The sequence below is a fragment of the Nelumbo lutea genome, chromosome 2 (genome assembly GCF_056320005.1).
Source record: "Nelumbo lutea isolate HS-2025 chromosome 2, American lotus-T2T, whole genome shotgun sequence".
Lineage (NCBI taxonomy): Eukaryota > Viridiplantae > Streptophyta > Magnoliopsida > Proteales > Nelumbonaceae > Nelumbo > Nelumbo lutea.
In genome coordinates this window covers 28,817,660-28,840,289 of record NC_142685.1, presented here as the reverse complement: position 1 = coordinate 28,840,289, position 22,630 = coordinate 28,817,660, and the positions used below count along the sequence as shown (strand labels likewise).

The window sequence follows — 22,630 nt, the reverse complement described above, 5'->3', positions numbered from 1 at the left end:
ATGAAGATTGTAATTTTAAAGAGAAGCATTAAAAAGTTGAGAGACAATGCTTCTATTCTACAAGATAAGGCTTGTTTGTTTTTTGGATTTTGTGAGGAAAAAAGTTGGTCAACAAGATTTTGGTTCTTAATCAAGATACCCATGTTCTGTTTTTAGATTTATGTGGGATCCACGAAAAATTCTTTTTCCTTGAGTATCATTTGGATAATTGATACCTATCTCTTCAGTGGATAAATAACTTCTGTCTAGGAAAAATTGCCAACACTTAGATGGGACAAAATTACCTTTTTTAATAATAATTTTTTATAACTAAAATGGTCATTGTCTTATTTACTTAGAAGTAGCTTTTCGAAGAAACAGGACCATAATGTTAAAAATCTGATTTGAAAAGAATATGATGTTGAATACTACTAGTTAAAATCATGCTATGGTGAGCATCTTTTCTACTGTTATCTTAGTGATGTTTTTATAGCGAATCAAGTTGTAGTTCTGTACAAATGATTAAGTATAATTGTGTTACACCAAAAATTAGCACACATAAAAATACTAGGGCAAGACATAAGGGAGCATTTGGAGTTTAAACTGATATATATTGGGTCATACCGCCAATGCATATTAATGTTTTAAACCTAGTGCCCAACAAAACTTAGATCAACAATAGTTTAACTTATTACTGAAATAAATTCAATATACAAAATAACCATATGGTGTTCTTCAAGCCACCACATCATTCACTAATAGCTCAAGCCCACTGTTCTCTTTAACCAGCTTAGATTGAGACCGGATCCAGTAGGCGCATCCCTGTGAGAATACTGAGTAACAAATGTTCTGAGAGATGTCTTAGAAAACCTCTTTGAATCATTCCAAGAGTAGGCTGGGAGTATTTACAGGATAAGTGTCAATATATATATATATATATATATATATATTTATATTGAGTGCTTACTCTGAGTTCTCACCGAGTGTGCCCACATGATCCAGACTTCGTTGGATAACTAATGAAAATTCATCAAAATTTGTGTGTGTGTGTGGAGATTTGATTGGTCAAACTCTCAAATGTGAGAGAGGATGATCAAACACTCGATTGAAATAGATGTTTTTTTATAAACCAAAACCCTTTCCACAAGATCTACACAGATCAGATATGAGTCATATGATGAAGTACCTACATGAATGGATATATGAATATAATGGCAGTGCAAGTTGGGTACCCAATTTAAAGAATTGATATTAGCACCGTGGGACTTAAAATATTTGCAATGATCAACCAGGCTCACCCAAGTTGCTCTGTTAATATAAGAAAACAAATCTCTTGAATCTCTCATGATCTTATGTATCCTTCTACATCAGTCTTATATAAGAGACCCATATGCATGGAACCGACGTGGTGAAATGTGAGTGGTCAAATATTATGGGATAAACTGCAGGCAATTTGATTAAGAGGAAGTATAGAATTGGTCCTCACACCCACCTTACAGCACTTGCTCCCGAGCCGTGCATCAGGAACATCTCCCATGAATAAAAATATTCAAGTACGGAGATATTCCCGATGTGTGGCTGCAAGGGCTGTGAGGACAAATAGGAAATCCGAACTCATTAATAGAAAGTTATAGTGATATAGAGTTTGGTTTGCTTTCCTTGGGCAAAGCAGTAGCCTCCATCAACCAAGAGATTACAGTAAAACGGCGTTTGTACATGGGCATATAATACTTGGTTTGAACTATGATACATTGTGTCAATCCCCTGGCTGAAATGTTTCAGAACAAAAGGTTTATCACGCATGTAAGGAGACCACCATACAGCAAGAAAAGGAGAGGTACAGTCAGGCTTTGTTAGGCTCTTCTAGACAAAGGTCGGGCTTTATTTGGCCCTCAACTTATTACAACTCGACTGGGCTTGGGAACAAGGTCCTAGCCAACTGACCGGCCAACGCAGCCCTTTTCTTCATCCTTTTTGTCTGGCTAAGGAGATGCCCAGCTAGTCAGATGTTGAAACTGATCTAGAGTTGAATATTTTTATTAGTGTTTTATTGCTCAGGTCATCTGGGTTTCACCAGGATTGGCCTGGTTTATTTATTTATTGTTTTACCAAGAGTAGCCAGAATTTATTTATTTTTTTCTTTTTACAAAAAGGTCCCCCATGTTTGAATACCACATTTAGCAGCATGCCAGCATGATATCATTAAAGAGGTACAGGTGAAGGCCTGGCATTTGCTAGGTCTATCCAAGAATCTGACGTCTCACCTGCTTTAACCATTGTAGCACATACCCTTTGACTATGTAACAATTGTTAATAGACCAATTATGTAATCAAACAATCAGGATACATGAAGCTATATATCTTGTAGATCAATTGGGGATGGAATGCCACCAGGAACTAGGTGCTGCATTTCCATAAGTGGTAAGTTAAACCATAGAACATTACCAATAACATAAAGAATGGAGTATGAGAGACCAAAGAGAACTAATCTTTGTTTGAACTGCAAACTCAAGACTGTTCTATCAACCATACATCCTATTTCCAATTGCATATTATGCTTTATTCACACTTCTAAGGTAGTCCATCCTAATTCCCCAGAGTTTCTTCCCAACTTCTTTCATGTCTGGCCTATCAGCCCGTGTAGGTGCAGCACACTGGAATGCCAATTCAAACATTTTTACGACTATCTCTGCACTAATCACTTCCTCCATTAAAGGATCTGCTATTGCTGCCAAATCTCCCTCAGTAAACTTTTGGAAGGCCTGCCACCACCAGAGTTGCATGGTTTTAATCACCTAATCTGGGCACATCCTTAGTGAAGCAATAAAAGATTCCCTATTTAATGACAAAGTTTAATGCATGGAATATCTTTGTCTTTAAAAACAAGCACTTGTTCACAAAAACAAAGGGGTTTACCTACTTATCAGAAAATGAGATGTTCCCAAATAATCATCCACTTAGGGGTTGTTCACCAATATGTATGATTTTATTTTTCAAAACAAAAACAACTGAAACATCCTCAAAAACAACATGATTTTGCTGATATGCCAGTTTTTGTTTTAAAAAATAAAACCATACATATTGGTGAACACTCTTTAATTTTGGTGAAACTTCACAAATTTGGTCAGGGTGAATGAAACCAAAATCATGCTATTTTTGGTCCAAGAAGTTTTAGATAAAAAATCAGAGTATTCACTTTTAGTTAGATTTTGGATATTTGAAAATTAGCCAGAATAAAACAACTGGACTAGGGTAAACATCCCCTACCAGGGGAAGAGGACATCACACACACAAAAAAAAAAAAAGAAAGAAAGAAAACATGATCTGAAAAGTGTTCATACTTTGAACAAGTTGTGATCCTGCAATCAGGCTGTCCTCTGTAGCATGTTCCTAAGACAAACATGCTATTTATGAAATGAATTTGTAGTCCACATAGCAGTTTTCAGTTCTTCCTTCAAGAATGACAAGTGGACAATGAATGTATACCCAGACACAGATGTGTAGCCATGGATATTGAGAGATGGGGATACAACTATCCGTTTACTAAAAGTCCAGACACAAATATGGGATTTATTCCATATAAAATGCTTATATAATGTTTCTATATCTAGAACTTGAAGCTAATTGTCATTTCTCAAAGCTTGCCTTGCCAAATATACTTAAATTTTCAACATATATAGTTTTTTATAGTATGATTTATAAAAACAAACCAAATTTTTTACTCGAAACTTCTGTTAAAACAAACCATCTAACATATTTCAAAAGTTTTGATGCTATAGAGTGTATATGCAGGTGTCCGTGCAATATATGGTTCTGATGTCATATCAGATAAGGTGTCATGTCTAACACTGATATGCTAGGCATGTACAGGTATCTAGATATCACAGCAATTATGACAGTCTAAAGCCAGGCAAGAGAAGAGATTAAAGTGCATACCCATCTGATTGTGATCCTTTCCTTTGGAGCTCTCCTTATCTCCAGTGGGCGACGGCCAGTAAGAACTTCTACAAGCAAAACCCCAAACGAGTACACATCGCTCTTGGGGGTGAGTTGGTACGTCTTCAGGTATTCAGGATCAAGGTAACCTGCAGTTCCCTTCACTTTGGTTGATATATGTGTCTGATCATCTTCATTTGAACCAACTCTTGCAAAGCCGAAATCAGTCACTTTGGCTCTGTAGCTCTCAGTAAGCAGAATGTTGGAGGATTTTACATCTCGGTGGATTATTTGCTTCTCTATTGAGAGATAAGAATGAAAAGGAAGTAGCACATTTAACCAAGAGTCAGCAGGCTCAAGTGTGACAAAAAAGAGTCACTGCTTCCTAGGTTAATAGCTTTAGTTATGCTGAGTGGAAGTAAGTTCAGTTTCACAACAAGCCAAATTTTCTACATTAAAGGTTTAACTGATGCCATATAAAGGTATTCAGTTATTCCAGATTGAAGGATAGATTAAGCTGCAATTTGATGGAAGCTCCTCAAAGATACCTGGGTTGTCTGGTATAGATAGGATTCGTTACAGGTATGATGGGAATCTTCTATTGGTTTTTGTGGCCCAACCAATATGACCACCTCGAGCAAGGCACAAGTATTAGCCTTCCTCATTGGGGTTTGTATTGTAAAGAGGTTCAGGTCTTCTTCTAATAGCTATCCAAGGGGGAATTCAGCCAATGTAATCAGATGGAGCAGCAAATCTTGGGTACAGTCCTTGAGAAGTGGCTTACTATGTCAATGAAATCAAAGACATTTTGTCATCCTTCTGTCCAACAGTGGTGAATCCCCATAGAATTAAATTTGTTCTCAGATAATCTTGCAAGATCAAAGGTGGAAAGGGTTTTCTTGTATAATGAGAGATGAAATTAATTGTCTTGGCTCTTGGGTGGACAAGCATGAGAATTGCAGAGAGACTGGGCCAAATGAGCCCTAGTATCTATTTTTTTATTTTTATAGTGTGTTATTTATTTTTTTGTTAATGGGCCTGTCTTCGTGGTGTTATTTATTTTTTTGTTAATGGGCCTGTCTTCGTGGGCCTGTTACTTCTTTATATAAGCTTACTTTAAGTTCTTGCTTAGCTGGCCACCCACTTAAGGGCATACTTGTAATTAACTTAGTGAATGAAGATTAACAAAAGGATTAGAGAGGGGAGAGAGGAGATTATCGGATTCTTCTTCTTCTTCCTCCTTTTTTCTCCATCTTCTTCCTTTGTACTGCTGTCTTCTACCTTTCTTCCACTTTTCTCTCTAATTTTAATCAAGTTAATATCAGTTTTAGAGAACTGATTTACTTCTTGGTATCAGAGAAGGTTTCTCCCTTCTCTTTTTTTCCTTTTTCTCTTTTCCCATACACCTTTCGATTAGGAGAGTATATGGAGAGATAAGTTCCCTATAGTTTAGAGGATCTTTTGCCCAGTTGGTAAAGGGTTTGGAGAGTTGAAGCCTGGCCGAAAACTGCCAAGAAGTGATGCTGTATTTTTTCTACCCAAAATCCTAGCCGATTAGAGAGTTCCAAAGTTACATGTAAAGGAGAAGCTTTTGGTGTGGTGCTCAATGCTTGGGAGGTGTATTTTGATTTCTAGAAGTGTGCGTTTAAGTCTTGAAAGAGATTGGAAAGCTCTGGTAGGAGTGGTTGCGTCTTCTCTCTTCCTCCCCGACAGTCGAGTGCAGTGAAACCCTAGCTGTCAAGTATTTGGGTACTATTTTGACTTCAAGTAAGTTTATAAAGTCTAAAAATCTAGTTTTTTTATTTTTGTTTAATCAATGGAGCAATACGGAAGTGAGTTCAAACAGATGCCGATATCCGGGCTTGTCTTAGTAGATTCCGTTTTGACTGGTGTGACCACAATTAAGTTGGATGGAACCAATTACCTAGCTTGGGCATAGTCTATACGGATTTATGTCTGTAGTAGAGGTAAATTAGGGTATCTCACGGGTAGTAAGGTGAAACCTGAAGAGACAAACCCTACATTTGAGAAATGGATGTAAGAGAACTATACAATAATCGGATGGTTGGTCAACTCTATGCAGCCCCATATAAGTCAGCATTATCTTTGGATGTCTTCAGCCAAGGAGATCTAGGACAGTGTTACGGAAACCTATTCACAAAAATTGAATGTGGCAAGAGCCTATAAGTTGAAAAGTGATGTGAAAAACCTGAGACAGGGGGAGAAGAGTGTGGCAATTTACAACTATTCTGAAATCTCTATGGCAGGAAATTGATGTTGTAGAGATAGTTGTATGGGAGAGTGCAAAAGATGCAAAGACTTTTAGGAAATTGGTGGAACGAAATAGGGTGTTTGAGTTTCTTACAGGACTCAACCCTGAGTTTGACATTATTAGGCAGAATATTCTGGCCAATGATGAAGTCATTCTTTCCAAGCATATGCTATGGTAAGCAGTGAAGAGAGTAGGCGGTAGGTTCAGTTACAGAGTCCACCTACAAAACACTTTGCACATGTTAGAATAAAGCCAGAGGATCCAACTAAAAAGAAAGAGCTGATATGTGAATACTGCAAGAAACCGAGGCATAATAAGGACATTTGCTGGAAGCTTCATCCAAATCTTCTACCAGGCAGGTTTAAGAATAACAACAATTTTAAGAAGATTGGTCAGACAGGAAAGCCTAAGAATGCTAATGTTGGCACAGTGCCCGAAGGAGGGAATAAGAAAAGAGAAGAAAAGTCAGCCATGGAACAGTTGGCAGCAATAAAGGCAAAGTTTGAAAGGTATGGAAGGCTATTGAATCACTTGGAAATCATTGTCTCTACATTCCACTCTTCAAGCAACACATCATCATCATCCATATCTACTAACTCAGGTATTCGTGCTTCTACAAATCATGCTTATGTTTCAATTAATCATAAAATCCCTGGGATCATTGATTCTGGTGCATCACATTATATGACCAGCTTGTCTAACCTTTTTTGTTCATATCATTTTCTCTCTAATAAAGAGAAAATATCTCTTGCTGATGGGTTTCTTGTTCCCATCTCTGGCAAGGGGGATATCAAGACCTCTAACACCCTTGTTCTATCCTCTGTTTTTCATGTCCCCAAACTTAATACCAATTTTTTATCTATTAGCAACTTAACTAAATCCAAGAACTGTAGCATAACCTTCTTTCCTACCCATTGTGTTTTTCAAGACCTGAAATCTCAAAGGACGATTGGGAGTGGCCATAAGGTGAATGGAATATACTTGTTGGGCACACCTGATAGGAGTCTTGGACCACCTCATGGAGTAGCCTTGGAGTCAGTTTTGTTAGAGTCTATTGATAGAGTCATGTTATGTCATTTCTAGTTTGGTCAGTTGTTTTCCAACATGTTTAAGGGAGTGTCTTTATCGAGTCTTCATTGTGAGTCTTGTGAACTTTCAAAGCATTGTAGACAGTCTTATTCAGTAAGCAATAAAAGATATATTTCTCCTTTTCATATTGTGCACTTTGATGTGTGGGGGCCATATCATTTGCCTACTATGGGGGGTTACAAGTACTTTATCCTTTTTATTTATGAATATTCTCGTTACACTTGGATTTATCTCATGGAATCTAGGGATGAAGTACAGACTATTGTGCAAAAATTTCATGAACTTATTCTTACCCAACTTAACACCCAGATCAAAGTATTCCATTTTGATAATGCTATGGAATATTTTGAGAAGAACCCCCCATCCTACCTTGAGACTTTTGGGGTTATTCCTCAGAGTTCTTATTCCTACACTCCACAGCAAAATGGAGTGGCGGAAAGGAAGAACCGCCATGTGGTTAAGGTTACTAGATCCCTCCTTTTTGCATCCCATGTTCCTACTAAAAACGGTATGCCTTCCTGGATTTTGAGTTTCAAAACCCCCTTTAGCCTTTTCTTTCCGGATGAGGATCTCTTTTCTCTTCCTCTCCGAGTTTTTGGGTGCACATGTTATGTACATCTTCATAGCCATCAAAGTCACAAATTTGAACCTAAGGCACGTAAGTGTATTTTTATAGGATATGCCTCCACACATAACGGATATTGTTGTTTTGATCCAGTTAGTGGCACCCACTTTGTCTCTCGGGATGTCAAATTTGCTAAGTCTACTCCTTTCTTTAATACTTCTCTTGAGGGGGAGCAATCTGAGGAGTTCTTGCTATGTCACCAGCAGTTCCTCTTCTTGTTCATTTTGAGTCATCTGTTGAGTTGTCCTCTCCTCCTACCTCAAGTGTTCTTGCTCCTCCTCCTCCCTCCACTTCACCCTCCTATAATTCCCTCACATCTTGTTCTCCAAAGGTGATACCAAAGACATAGATTCAGGCATGGGCAAGTTGTTTCCACTCCTGCAGAAGAGCCACTTGCTCCTCCCATCATTATTGAGGTAATAGGTCAACCTTCCTCTAAGACACCTACCTTCCCAGACCTTGACCTTCCTATTGCCCTTCGAGAAGGCAAGCGGAAGTGTACAACACATTGTATCTCTAAACACCTGTCCTATAGCCTTCTATCCCCTACCTATTACTCTTTTCTTGCTTTTGTTTCTTCCCATGTGATACCGAAGTCTGTACCAAAAGCCCTATCTAAACCTGAATGGAGGGATGCTATGATGGCTGAATTGGATGCTTTGTAAAAGAACCATACCTGGGATATTGTGGATTTGCCAAAGGGAAAGGAACCAGTAGGTTGTAAATGGGTATTTACCATTAAATATCATTCTGATGGCTCTATTGAGAGGTTTAAGGCCCAATTGGTTGCTAAAAGCTAGACTCAGATGTATGGTATTGATTACCTTGAGACTTTTGCTCCTATGGCCAAGATGACCTCAGTCCGAGTTTTGTTGTCTCTAACTGCTACTTTTGATTGGCCTCTCCACCAGTTTAATATTAAAAATGCCTTTTTGAATGGAGATCTACATGAAGATGTCTATATGTTTTTGCCTCCGGGAGTGTATGGAAAGGAAATGCAAGGAAAGGTGTGTAAACTGCAAAAATCCATTTATGGTCTCAAACAGTCTCCTCGGGCCTAGTTTGAGAGATTCAGGACTGCTCTTGTCTCCTTTGGTTACAGACAAACTCAATCTGACCATACCTTGTTTTTGAAAAGAAGTAACTCTTTGGTGAGTTTTCTGATTGTTTATGTTGATGACATTGTGATCACGGGTAATGACACCCAGGAGGTTAGTAAACTCAAAAAGTTTCTTAACTCTGAATTTGAGATCAAGGATTTAGGAGATCTCAGGTATTTCTTGGGAATTGAAGTTGCTAGATCTAAGGATGGTATCTTCATTTCTCAGTGCAAGTATGTTCTTGACCTCCTTGCAGAGACTGGTAAACTTGGTGCTAAACCGGCCTCCACCCCTATAGATCCCAATCATGGTTTTCAAAACCAAACCGAACTGGACGATCAGACCGAAAAAACTGGGAACCGATCATGTGACTAGTTTCGTCTTACCCCAGAACTGTTATTTCCCCAAAAACCGTTGATTTGGTTAGCAAACCGCTAACATGGGTGTTCGAACCATTCAATGGTTTAGCCATTTTTTATTTTTATTTTTTTGTCATAACGGATCGTCCATTCGGTTCAAATGGTCAGACCATTCAACTTAAGAACCAAACCCCTGATCGGTTCTAATGAGGGCGGATTTGGCCCTCCAATGATATCGTGACAGGCACCTAGGGACAACTAGGTGACACCTAGAACCACTTAGGCAACAACTTGCCTTAGCCAAGTTGATGGTGTCCCACCTGGCGGCCTGGCACAGACGTGAACTGGCGGCCTGGCACAGGCACCGACTTGGCGACCTAGCACACTTGGCGGCCTGGCCCTGGCGCAAGCTGAAAGCCTGGCCCTGGTGCGAGCTGAAAGCCTAGCCTAGGAGCCGAACTGGCGGCCTGGCACAGGCGCCGACATGACGACCTGCGAGACGTGCTCGCCAACAAATTCGGCATGCATATCCCAACACTCCCACGAACCTTGGAAGTTGGCCCACGTACCGAACGATCAGGAGGGTGGTCAACGTGCATGGCGGTTGCCTCCGGGAATCTCGGACCACTTAGGTGACTTCTTGGAAATCTCGGATACGGTGCGTGAAGCCCACGCCAAACCATGCCTATATAAAGGCACCAACCCCAATGACATGAGGGGGGCAAGCATATTCTAGCTCTCATACTTTGTGATTTTTAGCTCGCGACTACCATGAGAGTACTAACTTAAGCATCGGAGCGACCTCGTAGGGTTAGCCACCCCGGGTCCTCTGACATTGATTCCTCGCAGATCTCTAAAGAACTACGAAGCTCAACAATCAGTCCAGCTCGCCACCAGCCAGCTCGGCACCTAATAGGCAGCTCGGCCCTTAGCGTCACCTAATATGAAGCTCGGCCCAGTCAGTTTGGCACCTAACCTGCCCAACTCGGCCCAATCAGTTCTGCACCTAACCTGCCCAGCTTAGCACCTAATCTGCCCCCAGCTCAGCCTGATCAGCTTAGCATCCCAGGCCTCATTCAGCAAAAGTTCTCCACTTCGGCCTCTAAGTCATAGGCCACTTGGAAGCAGACCAAATGACGAGGTACTTAGCACAAAAAATTTGATACATGACCAAAAATTGATTCATCAGGTTCGTTGTCCGGTTTAGTTTTAAAAACCTTGATCCCACTCATAAGCTTTCTATTACTGATGGTGAACTTTAGTTAGATAGGAGAGTGTTTCAAAGACTGCTTGGGAAGTTATTATATCTCTGCATGACTCGGCTAGATATTTCCTATGCAGTGAGTGTTATTAGTCAGTTTATGCATTCTCCCAGAAATACACATTTAGCTGCTGCAGAAAGTTCTGTGTTACTTGAAAGGTACTCCATGGAAAGGTATTCTATTTGCCAAGCATGAACACATGAAGCTAGAGGCATACACTGGTGCTGATTAGGCTGGATGTGTTGACGATAGGAGATCCACCTCAGGACATTGTGCTTTGGTGGCAGGGAACATTGTCTCATGGAGGAGTAAGAAACAGTCTGTAGTTGGCTAGTTGCTAGATATCCTCTACTGAAGCAGTGTGTTAGAACTACTGTGGCTGTGATCACTTTTAGAAGAGTTGGGATTTGACTATAAAAATCCAATGATGTCTACTATGAGAACCAGACAGCTATCAACATTGCACATAATCCTGTTCAACATGACAGAACTAAGCACATTGAGGTTGATAGACATTTTATACAGGAAAGAGTTGTTTCAAGGGAAGTTTGTCTGCCATTTATTGCTTCAGAAGTGCAATTGCCTGATGTTTTGACCAAGGAAGTTCCAAGAGGGAAGCTAACACACTATATAAGAAAGTTGGGCATGATTGACATATATGCTCAGCTTAAGGGGGAGTGTAGAGAGACTGGGTCGAATGGGCTCTAGTATCTATTCTTTTATTTTTGTGGTGTGTTATTTATTTGTTTGTTAATGGGTATGTTACTTCTTTTTATAAGCTTACTTTAAGTTCTTGCTTAGCTGGCCGCCCACTTAATGGCACACTTGTAATTAACTTAGTGAATGAAGATTAACAAAAGGATTACAGAGAGGAGAGAGGAGATTATCGAACTCTTTTTATTCTTCCTCTTTTTCTCCATCTTCTTCCTTTGTATTGTTGTCTTCTACCTTTCTTCCACTTTTCTCTCTAATTTTAATCAAGTTTATATCAGTTTTAGAGGACTGATTTACATCTAGAATGTAGGTTTGAGTCTGAAAGTGGCCACTTTATGCTAAAAATGCTGGAGGTTAGGTCCATATCCAGTCCATACTCCCCAAAACCCTGGATAGTCAGGACTACATTGATTTCTCAAGAATTGTGTCTTGCCAAATGTAATTAAATTTCTAATATATGTATATTTTTTTAGTATATTTTTTTTAAACATACCATTTTACATGTTTTAAGAGTGTTAATGCTATAGAGTACATCTAAAAATTCTCATAGAATACCTGGTGTTGTATCTAGTTAGTATCATGTCCAACACCAAGTGATATATTAATGCATATGTATGCATGGGTATGCATAAAGGTAGTGAGAAAGGCTATCCTGTGTTTGTGTTATTCAAAAAGTGAACGAGTGTCAAGACAATAATTCAAATTGTAGCTCCTTGAGTGATAAAATTAAGGGCAGAACATATTTCTTTTTTAAACCAATGACTAAATGATGGGATATAGAGTCCTAAAAATGTACATATCAGATGTAATATGTTAGTTCAGAACTTTACAATTGACAAATCTATGATAAAGAGGACCAAAACATAATGAGAGAAGACAAGTATTTAAGAAACCACAGAGTAGGACACTAAAGTTCTCAAAAACTTTAAGGATCTTTACTGCCCCCTCTCCAGACATCCAAAAAACAATAAAAAGAAGATCAACTAAGTAAACTCCATGTCCAAAATTAGGAATGAAGAAAGAAAATATGAGAAACAATAAGATGAACTCTTGTAATCTTTAGAAGCTAAGAGCTGTTTCAAACCAACACATCTAAGAAGTAAAGAACCATTCCAACTCTTTTGAGCATCAATGCTTCTAAACAAAATATTGTAGTTAAATCCCACTTTACTCAGATAAGTGTTAAAAATGAGCCATAGGATATGACATCACAAGAAAAGAAAAAGAATCCAGAATAAATGCAAAGTTCCCTAACCTGCATATAGATGGAGGTATGTCAGGGCATGAGCAACATCAATGCAAATTTCCAGTCGCTGATTGAAGTCCAAGATTTTTCCACGCTGACCTGCACAGTGTAACAACCAAAATAATGATTCTTAAGTGGTAATTTAGATTAAAATATTATTAAGTCCTTTGTGTATGGCGATTACCATCCAGATGCTCCCTAAGAGTACCGTTTGGAACATACTCTGTAATGATAATGTATTCATTTCCTTTATCAACATAACCAAGTAGTCTCACTAGATTCCTATGTTCAATTTTGGCTAGTAGTTCAACTTCGCTGCTGAATTCAGACCGTAGATTCTCACGTTGTTCCTGTCTAACGTCTACATGTCAACAGAAGAGTATTGTATTTGAAGGAAGCACCTCAATATAATCTTGACATATACAAAAATTATTTTGTTCATCATTAACCTCCTTTATGAAAAATAAACTCAGATGTCCTTTAAACAGTTTATTCACACTAAAGTGGTGAATATGTACCATGATTTAACATCTCTGAAAGTGCGAAGTAACGAAAGTAAGATCATGACAAAATAATTTTATAAACTATCAGACTGTTGGAAATCTAGGTTAACTAATTTGTGCAGCTCACCTTTTCTTTTCAAGTTTAACCAACTTTTAGTTTTAGACCTCCAAAAGAGGATAAGAGTGTTCCTCCTCTTTACTTAGAACACAATGACACACTACATCATTTATTAACATTAAGATTCCTTTCAGATAATTAGCTGAGGAATCAACTCCAAAATCCAATAATGTAAAATTAGAATGCCAATTTTTAGTAACTACCAGACTTACTATTTATAGTAGTTCTTGTAATTACTATTTTTAGTAAACTCGTGGGTTACTTTTTAGTAATTTCATGTGTCTTTAAACTTTAAAATAAGTCTTAGTGGGATCAATAATGAGTTACTTGAGTTATTTAAGAGTTGGAATCTTTCCTTAAGTGTTTTTTTTTTTCTTTGAAGCCTTATTTAAGTGTTCTTACAGATTACTTGTGGACTTGTGTTGATTCCAAGTTGTTTTGGATCAGTTTCCTAGTCCAAATTGGAGTCTGTAAAGGAACATCCGAGATAATAAGTTGAGTCTATAAATAGGGTTATTGTAATTGGAGTTCAAGAAGAGTTGATATGCTGAAATAAAATTTGGTTTAGTGAACCATGGTTGTTGCCAGAAATTTCTCTTTTTCCCCCTCTCTATCTTATTTCTTCCTTCAAGAGATTAACAAGAAGAATTCTTCTCTCTTTTGATAAAGCTATTTACTTTCTTTTCTACCCTCATTCTTCATCATTAATCACCTACAACCCTTCATCCCACAAAGCCCACCATCAGATCTTAAATTAGTAGGGCCCCTACCCCATCCTACATCACGTCTCCTCCATATCTTTGTTGCATTCAAAAATAACAATGGCCCCATCTCTTCATTTGTTTGTCTTCTTCTTTCTTTTTATTTGACATTTAGAGTTTATAGACCCATTTTCTTTGTATCTCCCTCATGCGTTAATAGAAAAAAAAAAACTGATCCCTAGATTTCATGAGATATAATTTTGTCTTAGTTCTAGTTTTAGTGTTTGATTCTTTCATGTTGAAATCAGTGCTAGATAAGGACAATGACTAAAATACCCCTGCACAATAGCCAAGGTAAATAACCCTTCATTACAACACTCTCCCTCAAGTTGGGTTATAAATGTCAATCATTCCCAACTTGGTAAATAACTCATTGTGACGCATGGCATTGACCCCTTCTGTAAATACATTTGCTAATTGCTCCTTAGAGCTTATATAAGGTGAACAAACTTCACCCCTCTCAAGTTTTTCTCTAATGAAGAATTTGTCTACTTCAATATGTTTAGCTTGCTCACGTAATATAGGATTAGGAGCTATTTTAATAGCAGCCTTGTTGTCACAGTAAAGAGAAACAGAATTGTCGACTGTGAATCCCAAAGCGTTCTCAAGAGATTCTTGATCCACAACATTTCATCCACCCCATGAGCCAATGATCCATGGCTCAGTACTTAACTTCTATGCTAAACCTTGTTACCATTGTTAGCTTCTTACTTATCCAGGTTGTCAAGTTGCCTCCCAAAGGTGCAATATCCAATGGTGGACCTCCTGTCATCAATTGATGTAGCCCAAATCAGCACCTAATCTCTAGAATTGGCAAACATTAGGCATGGTCATGGACAGACACAACAATCTTACTAGTCTAGAATTGCTTAACATCAAGGAGGGGCTCCCCTTCACTATCCCCCAGTCTATGGTTCTGTTTAATGGGTGTGTTGGCTAGTTTGACCCCCGCCCCCCCCAACTTACCTGAATCTTGTAATAAATCTAAGATGTAGTTCCTTTGTGATAAGAAGACACCCTTGTTTCCAAGGAAATAGCATAGTCGACCTAGATCCTTCACCACAAATTAGGAAGTTAAGAACTCCTCCAAATTCTTTATTTCTGACACTCAATTACGTTTGGTTACGATATTGTCCACATAAACAATCAAAGCTGCAATTTTATCTTATATAAATCAAATAGGAGAAAATTAAGAAACTTTAAATGGGTATTTTTTTGTAAGTAAAGAAATGATTTATTAATGATTAAACCAGAGAGTATACAAAGAGGCTTCCCAAGTGGAGGCATGAAATACAGCCTCGGTTACAGAGCAAATTACAATTGAGCCCAAAACAAACTTTCCCTATGTACCCCTTGCTTAGCTAAGTAATCTGCCATCCCATTAGCTGACCTCGTTTTCCAATGAATTCTTACAATCATATTAGAGGTTAACAATTTGAATATTTTCACAGCTTCCATGTAAGTCCAAATAACAGAATCTGAATCTATCAACCACCCAAATACCTGCTTGGAATCCCCTTCAATAATCAATCTGTCCACACTTAGCTGTCTTGTGAGCCTGCACCTCCTGTAATACTGCTTGAAACTCAACAAAGATAGAGTCCCCCAATCCAATCAGGCCTGAATATAAAGCAATTATATGCCCAAATGCATCCCTAAAAACACCCCTATTCCTGAAGGCATTGGGTTTCCAAGGCTGTTTCCCTTTAATAGGTATCTTTCTCTTTGTCTCCATTTTAGTCTTTTATTCATCTTCTTTTCATTAAATATTCCATTTGCTTTCCATTTTGATTTTTCTATTTTGTTACCTTTTGTTTTGATTAGATTGAAAACCTTATTTTGTAGTTATATGAATTTTTCTTCTTTTGAACTATTGTATTTTATTAAGTAAATCATATCAAAATAGTAAGCCAATTATCTAATAAGCAATTCCCCATTAGTTCCTTTAGGAAAAGTTTTTTTTTTAAATATGATATTTTCAAAAAATATTTAAAAGTTTTTAAATATATAGTTATTAATGAAATCTGAAATACCACCAACATATTGGCAAAATATCACAGGTATTAGGAAAATAGGTGCCAGAAAATTTTCATATTGTCACCAAGCAAAATGGGGATATTTTGGGAAATTTTCACAAAATTGTTGATATTATGAACCATGGACATAACCACCTCACAATAACTATGGAATGGAAGAAAAAGAAAAATAACTAGCACTTCACATAAACAGAGAACATAAGCAATCCACAATAATCAAACATATCCACTATAAGAAAATTCAATACCAAGCAAGTATATCCAGCCACCCACATCCCCAAATCAACGAATCAGGAAAACAATACCCTAGTCATCTGCTCACATCTTTTTCCCACCCTCCTTTTACCATTTTTAGAAGACTTTCAATGAGGGTTCCTTCACCATAAGAGATAAATATAGGTGCCCTCTGCAACTACCACAAGTTCTAGCACATAGAGCATGGTAAGTTAGGGACCTTGGATTGTGGATGGATTTTGGATCCTCAGTCTTTTTTCATTGCCCAGATGAATAGATTAAAATCATATAACTGTAACCCTTGATCACACTGAATTTTTATGGAGGCTCTTGGGAACTGCTCAATAAATGACATGTCTCCATATACCATGAAGATATTCTTATTTTACTACTTTTCTTCCTAGTAAGCCTGCTTTCAATGCTTTTAGAAAGGTCCAGGAGTTATATGGAGGCTCTTGGGAACTGCTCAATAAATGACATGTCTACATATACCATGAAGATATTCTTATTTTACTACTTTTCTTCCTAGTAAGCCTGCTTTCAATGCTTTTAGAAAGGTCCAGGAGTTATATGGTCCTTCCTAAGAATGCTAGTCACAATAACCTAGGGTCTTGTGAGGGGCAATAGGTGTGCCTTTTTTTATCAAAAAGTTAGGTGCGCCTTTTTCTTATTCAAAATGATTAAGGAATTTCTAATAGGGGCCAATGGCCATTGCTTTGTGCAGTGGTGAAATCTCAGGTTAACAAGTGTGAGAACATAATCTAAGTCTTAGAGTGGACACTTTATGCAAAAAAGCCATAGGTTAGGTTTGTATTCAGTCTACCCCTCACAAGACCCTAGAAGGTAGCAACCAACATTGGAAATGGCCCTGACTAAGGAATTTCAATTGTAAAACTAATCACATTTATGCACAATTATTTTGCTGAATGAAAACTCTTGCATGAACCTATTGCCCCACTTGATTGCCTTTTCTACTCTTTATTCATGTTTGCCATCTTTGTTTTCTTTAGAAAGATGGTTTCTACAATCATCCATATCCAAAGGGAGAAAGAAATTGATTACCCTTCTTGCTCGCTTGATGGCAACAACCTGGCCACCTGGCAATTGGGCTCGATAGACAGATCCAAAACCTCCTTCACCTATCTGTTGTGAACGTGAGAAATTGTTGGTAGCTTTGATAACCTGACTCATATTGAGATGTACAGATCCAACTCTATTAAATCTTGGTGATGGTGTTGAGTAGAGAGGACTAGGTGGGACTCGAAGTGGACTGGGTGGAATCTTATTAGAAGAAGAAAGTACTTCCATTGAAACTGAATGCTCTGCAGAATAAAAAATGATCTAGTTAGGCAGCAAAACTAAAAATGAGTTGAACCAAACAAGTTGAATTGTGACAAGCAGAAGCAAGATACTAAATTTTAATTGTTGGATAGGTTTCAATATACTTTGAAATGAAATCTTTTGTTTCTTTTTTTTTTTTTTTTTGAAATTTCACTGGAATTTCAACATCCCCAACCAAATAGGATGATAGATTCTATTCTTTTTAAAAAGTAAAAAGAATCTCATAACTTTCTTACAAACTATTCCTATGTTATTCAAATCTCTAAACATACTAGGTTTTAGTTGTATTTCATTTTCAAGAAAGTCAAAGCTAGAAGAAAATGTCAATATTTCAAGAAATTCATGAAACTTAGACACTAGATTCTGTGGAAACAAAAAAAGAAGTGTAACAATCACTAGTACACCAACCACTAGTTCAACAAAAACTATGCTTATGTGTTTACTAGCAATGACCCATGCAATGCATGGGCTGCTGTTTCAAAAGGCATTTTTAAGGGAAAAAATGTAGTAGCAATAATTCACCAAAGTTCAGCACTTCTTTATACATTTCTAATTCTTTGTATGAAAATACTTGAAGTTACTGCTGTTAGCAGAACTTCTGGGTAGAAGAGAAAACAGAAATCAATAGGAAGAAGAAGAGAGAAAAAGAGAAGAGAAGAAGAGGTAGAAGAAGAGAAAAGAGAAAAGAGAAAAGAGAAAAGAGGAAGAGCAAGAGAGGAATGGGCGAAAATCACTTACTGCCGCCCAAGGCAGTATTATTTATATGTTTAACATAGCATTAGGTAAAAGGACAAAAGTGCCCTGCTACCTATAACAGTACAAGAAAGAAAGCATAAAGCCAAAAATAAGAAATAAAAGACTGAACTTATGGGACCACACATAAAGAATATCAGGTCTGGTCCACTGTATCACTACAAAAATAATAGAAAAATATTTTCTTTTCTTTCTTAATTATTGAGCTTCTAACTTATTCCTTTTTATATAGTTTATATATTATGAAAGTACATAAATTAAGTGCTTATCACGAGATCAGTAACCAAGTTATAAAAGAAAAACAATTTCAAATTTGAACTGACCAAGATAATCAAATGCTCACATTAGGTGCTTTCCTCCTACATTTTATTACATGAAGCCAGCATTAAAGACATGAGCATAAAAAACAATTGAATCAAAACAACCTATGAAACTAGTCTATTTAAATTAATAAAAAAAGAAAAAACCTGATAACCCATGGAAAGGAGCATGGTTTCCCTAGAATATTGTAGAAGAAGAAGAAAGATTAACCCCATGTTGTCTAGGCCATGGGGAAAAATAAGATAAATAAATTATTTGATGCAAGTGGTTCTATAATTGAAGTAGATGTTTTTGATGCCTTTAAAAAAAATAAATAAAAACAGACATTTTTGAAGAAGAATAGCTGTTTTGGTTAATTATGTGAATGCTAAACATTTTAAAACTTAAGTGATTGACATTTGGGAGAGGAGGGATTATGGTTGAGTAATATTAGGAAAATTTAATAAAACAGTGTAGGAGGTGTTTGGCTGGATGAGGGATTCAATTGGTGATTTGTGTGTGATAAAGATGAATAAAAAAAGGAACTGGAATTTAATTTCTAATATTTTCTTTACTAATAAAAATTTAGAGATATTAATTGGGAGGCTGGATGTAAAGATGGGAGCTAATTTGGGGACCCTTCCTTAATTGCCACTTCACAATTTAGCCTAAAGTTTCATGAAATGAAGAAAAGCATATGGGGAGACATGTTTGTAAGTGGAGATTTTGTGAAACTTTATGATGGGAAACAAAGAAACCTAATTTAAAACTTTTAGTAAATTCTTTATTTTGTTAATATTTCACGTGTGAAGGAGAGAAGAGGAGACTCCATGTGAAGCCTATGTATATACTCTGAAGTTGAAAGCATTGGACATATAGTAGACTCATCAGGCCAGTTATGCAGAGAAAGCGAGAACTGGAAAGACCAAGAAAGCTACAAGTTAATAAGAGTAAGAGATTACTAATTTGATTTTATCTGCACATTAATTGGGTGAAGTTGATCTAAGAGAAACAATTCTAGCACCAACCAAAACCAACATGTCTTTAATGGTTCGGCAGATAAACAGCAATTTTCTGTGGGTCTACCAGCAAATCTAGAAAAACAACTCCCATTCATTCAGTATCCATATAGTCCTTGAATTGAACTAAAAAACCTGTGCAGTCCTTTCCTGATGTGTGGAGAATCCATAAATAACGTGCAGTCTGGTCAATAACAGCAAGTTGGTTACATATTGCAAAGAAAAAGAACTTCTCAAATCAATTGTTCAGCATTTCTCAGATAACATTTTTTGGGCCTCCAAAGGACAATAGAAAAGGAAGAAGGGGAAACAGGAAAAAGAAAACTTGTAACGTGCATTAAAGATAGGACTCACTTGAACTCGAGTCATTGGCAAGAGCAGCTTGTTCAGATTCTTTCCTTCTTGAACGGAAACAGGGACAAAGTATAATGCAACAAAGTAGGAACATTCCCGGTACCGCCATGGCCAATGTCTTTGGGGATAACCATGGTCTATGATCAGGGTTGTCATTTCTTTGATGAATCTTTTCATCAAGCTTGCGTAAAGCGTCTTCATTCATTTCCAATTCACGCCGATTTTTTCTCCCTGCCCTTCGAAGGATAGTTTCTTCACCAAATCAAATGAAACAATCCTTTTCCGGTTAATGGTTAAAGATAAAACATGAAAATGAAGTCCAAAAAACAGTTAGCCCAAAACCCAAATCAAGCAATCAAATAGCAAATCGATTAGCAGAATTCCTACGTTGTTGATGCTTGTGTCATATCTCTATAACATTATTCGACTCAAGGTTATCAAAAGATGCATACCTTTGTCCAGTTCTAAACCACAGTATTTCCTTCCAAGTCCTCGCCATTCTTCCACACCCGAGTGAAGGAAACATCCAATTGCATGGTGGAATACAAGAGAATCGCAGAAACTAACTATGTCCACCTTATTCCCATTTATATAAAAGAATTCTTGCTCTGGAGACACCGAATAGGCGAGTCGGTCACCTCTACAATCCTTTAACTCAGTCACTGAGCAATAGACAAAGCTACCCAGCAACTGTACTAACATCAACAAACTAAATCCAAGCAAAGCCATTTTCAACGAACTAAACCCCCCAAAATCCATTTTTAGCACTTAAATATGACACGAACCATCTCTGTATTTACCGGAATTCCCGCCAAACAAAACGTGGGATATCACTGGGACGACAATGAAAGTAACCTCCCAAAATTCAACCAGAATTCTCGATACCCAATTAACCCGTGAAGGACCCTGCTGGTAGAAGCGCTTAAGTCAAAATCCACTACGAGTAAAGTCAAACTCCAGGGTTCAGATTGCGAAAATCATGCAAGCCCATGCGCTCGAAAGTGGAAAGAATTCTTTTGCTACTCAGTTCACCAGATCCACAAAGCAAGCAAACCCAGAAAGCAATAAAGCTAAAAAACCTGAAAACACTAATAATTCAAGGGAAACCAGAAGATTACAAGTTCAATGAACTGATACACCCAAAATCGCAAAATACATAAGGGACCAACCTGGTTTCAGGTGTTTGACCTGTACAGAGGCAGAGCTGAACAGGCTGATCCCAATTTGAGGATGAAGCTAAACTACGAGAGAGCCATCAATGCAAAGAAGAGTAGAAAAACTTGGCTTCTTCATTTAATGAAACAACGAAGAAGGCAGAGGAAACCGGCCCGGAAGGTGGGCTTAAACCTGATGGAAACCGCTCTCTTGCCGTCGTTTCATTCTTCCATAGTTCCATGATAATAAAAATAAAAAAAAAATAAAAAAAGGATAAAAAGGACATCTTCATAAAATTGACGCCCTCGGATTGGCTCCCCACTTCGCGCCCCACAGTACATCCCCAGATGACAAATGTTTCCAAGGTACAGTTGGGAAGCATTGTGGGGCGCGACTTGTTGGAGGCAACTTGAATTCGTAATTGACCGTTACGAGTTGAACACCATTTTCAACGTGCAATCCCATGTAAGCTGATGCATATGATCTTATATATATGGATGCTCGATGATCTATTATTGACCGTTCATTTAATGATTTGTCATCAATAAGTTAATCAAGGCAGTCATTTAAATCAGGTCAACGGGTTGGAATCTGTGACTTTATTGTGGGCCCGGCAGGCATAAGCAATCCATGTTATTTACTAGCGATCAACTGTTAAACGTGTACAGCTAGCCTCAATCAATCAAGACCAGATCTGCTCGCCTCACACGCGCATCCTCTCCCGAACTCATAAGTTATTATTATGGGAGATGTTCCGAATGCATCGTGGATATACATGTGAGATGCCCAAATGTGAGGAGCAGATCCCGTTCCCAATCACATGGCAAGTTGATTGAAAGTCTCTAGTTACCACGTCCACAAGTAATTCAAATTTGATCCTCGCGTAACCTTGCTAGCCTAACACCATAACGGGATCTGTTCCTCACAAATGGGCGTCTCACAGGCACATCTACCATGCATTGGGAACATCTCTTGCAAATAATAACCAATAAATACGAGAGATGTTCCCAATGCATGATAAGATGTGTGCGTGAAGCACCAGGTGTGAGGAGCAGACCCGATCTCCCTAACACCATCCTCGTCGCTATGCATTGGGAGTGATGCAAATAAAGCTCCGAATCTCCTGTCAATAAAATACCTTCCAACACTATCAATAACATTTGGCACAACACATCTCATAGATGGCGGGTCCTACTTTTTACGGTTGGCTCTTATTTTATAACGAGATGTGTGGAGTCAGACATTGTTGGTAGAGTGTTAGAAGGTATTTTGTTGGCAGGTGATCCCAACACATGAGTGGGGATTTCTTACCAACAAAACACATTCTAATCCTCTACTAACACAATCTCATACCACACATCTAATACATGGTGGGTTCTATGAAAGAATGATGGAATAAGTTGAGATCTCCTGCCAACATAACACATTCCAACCCCCTACTAACACAATATGACATCACATATATAATACATAG

The 22,630-nt window shown here is 37.8% G+C and overlaps 1 protein-coding gene across 3 annotated transcripts; it reads right to left on the bottom strand.

Annotated features, from left to right (window-relative positions):
• Window positions 1–2,270: 2,270 nt before the first annotated feature.
• LOC148869480 (calmodulin-binding receptor-like cytoplasmic kinase 3) lies at window positions 2,271–21,389 on the bottom strand. Of its 3 annotated transcripts, none has more exons than XM_088971530.1 (8): window positions 21,190–21,389; window positions 20,454–21,089; window positions 20,002–20,253; window positions 17,297–17,556; window positions 12,767–12,932; window positions 12,592–12,681; window positions 3,916–4,214; window positions 2,271–2,741 (listed from the first exon to the last, which is right to left on the bottom strand). In XM_088971530.1, the coding sequence occupies exons 2-8, from the start codon at window positions 20,758–20,760 to the stop codon at window positions 2,532–2,534; spliced, it is 1,584 nt and encodes a 527-aa protein (XP_088827656.1). In that variant the 5' UTR covers window positions 20,761–21,089; window positions 21,190–21,389; the 3' UTR covers window positions 2,271–2,531. The 3 variants fall into 3 exon arrangements, with proteins under 3 accessions (XP_088827656.1, XP_088827657.1, XP_088827658.1); XM_088971531.1 differs by having other exon boundaries at window positions 21,171–21,374; XM_088971532.1 differs by having other exon boundaries at window positions 20,454–21,080; window positions 21,171–21,350.
• Window positions 21,390–22,630: the final 1,241 nt, after the last annotated feature.

Bases quoted from the DNA above. Each gene is read 5' to 3' on its own strand.
- LOC148869480 (XM_088971530.1), bottom strand. From the start codon at position 20,760: ATGGATTTTGGGGGGTTTAGTTCGTTGAAAATGGCTTTGCTTGGATTT. The intron at 4,215-12,591 runs GTTAGGGAACTT...ATCTCTCAATAG, and splicing joins ATACCTCCATCTATATGCAG to AGAAGCAAATAATCCACCGA. The intron at 2,742-3,915 runs GTATGCACTTTA...TGGTGGTGGCAG, and splicing joins AAAGGATCACAATCAGATGG to GCCTTCCAAAAGTTTACTGA.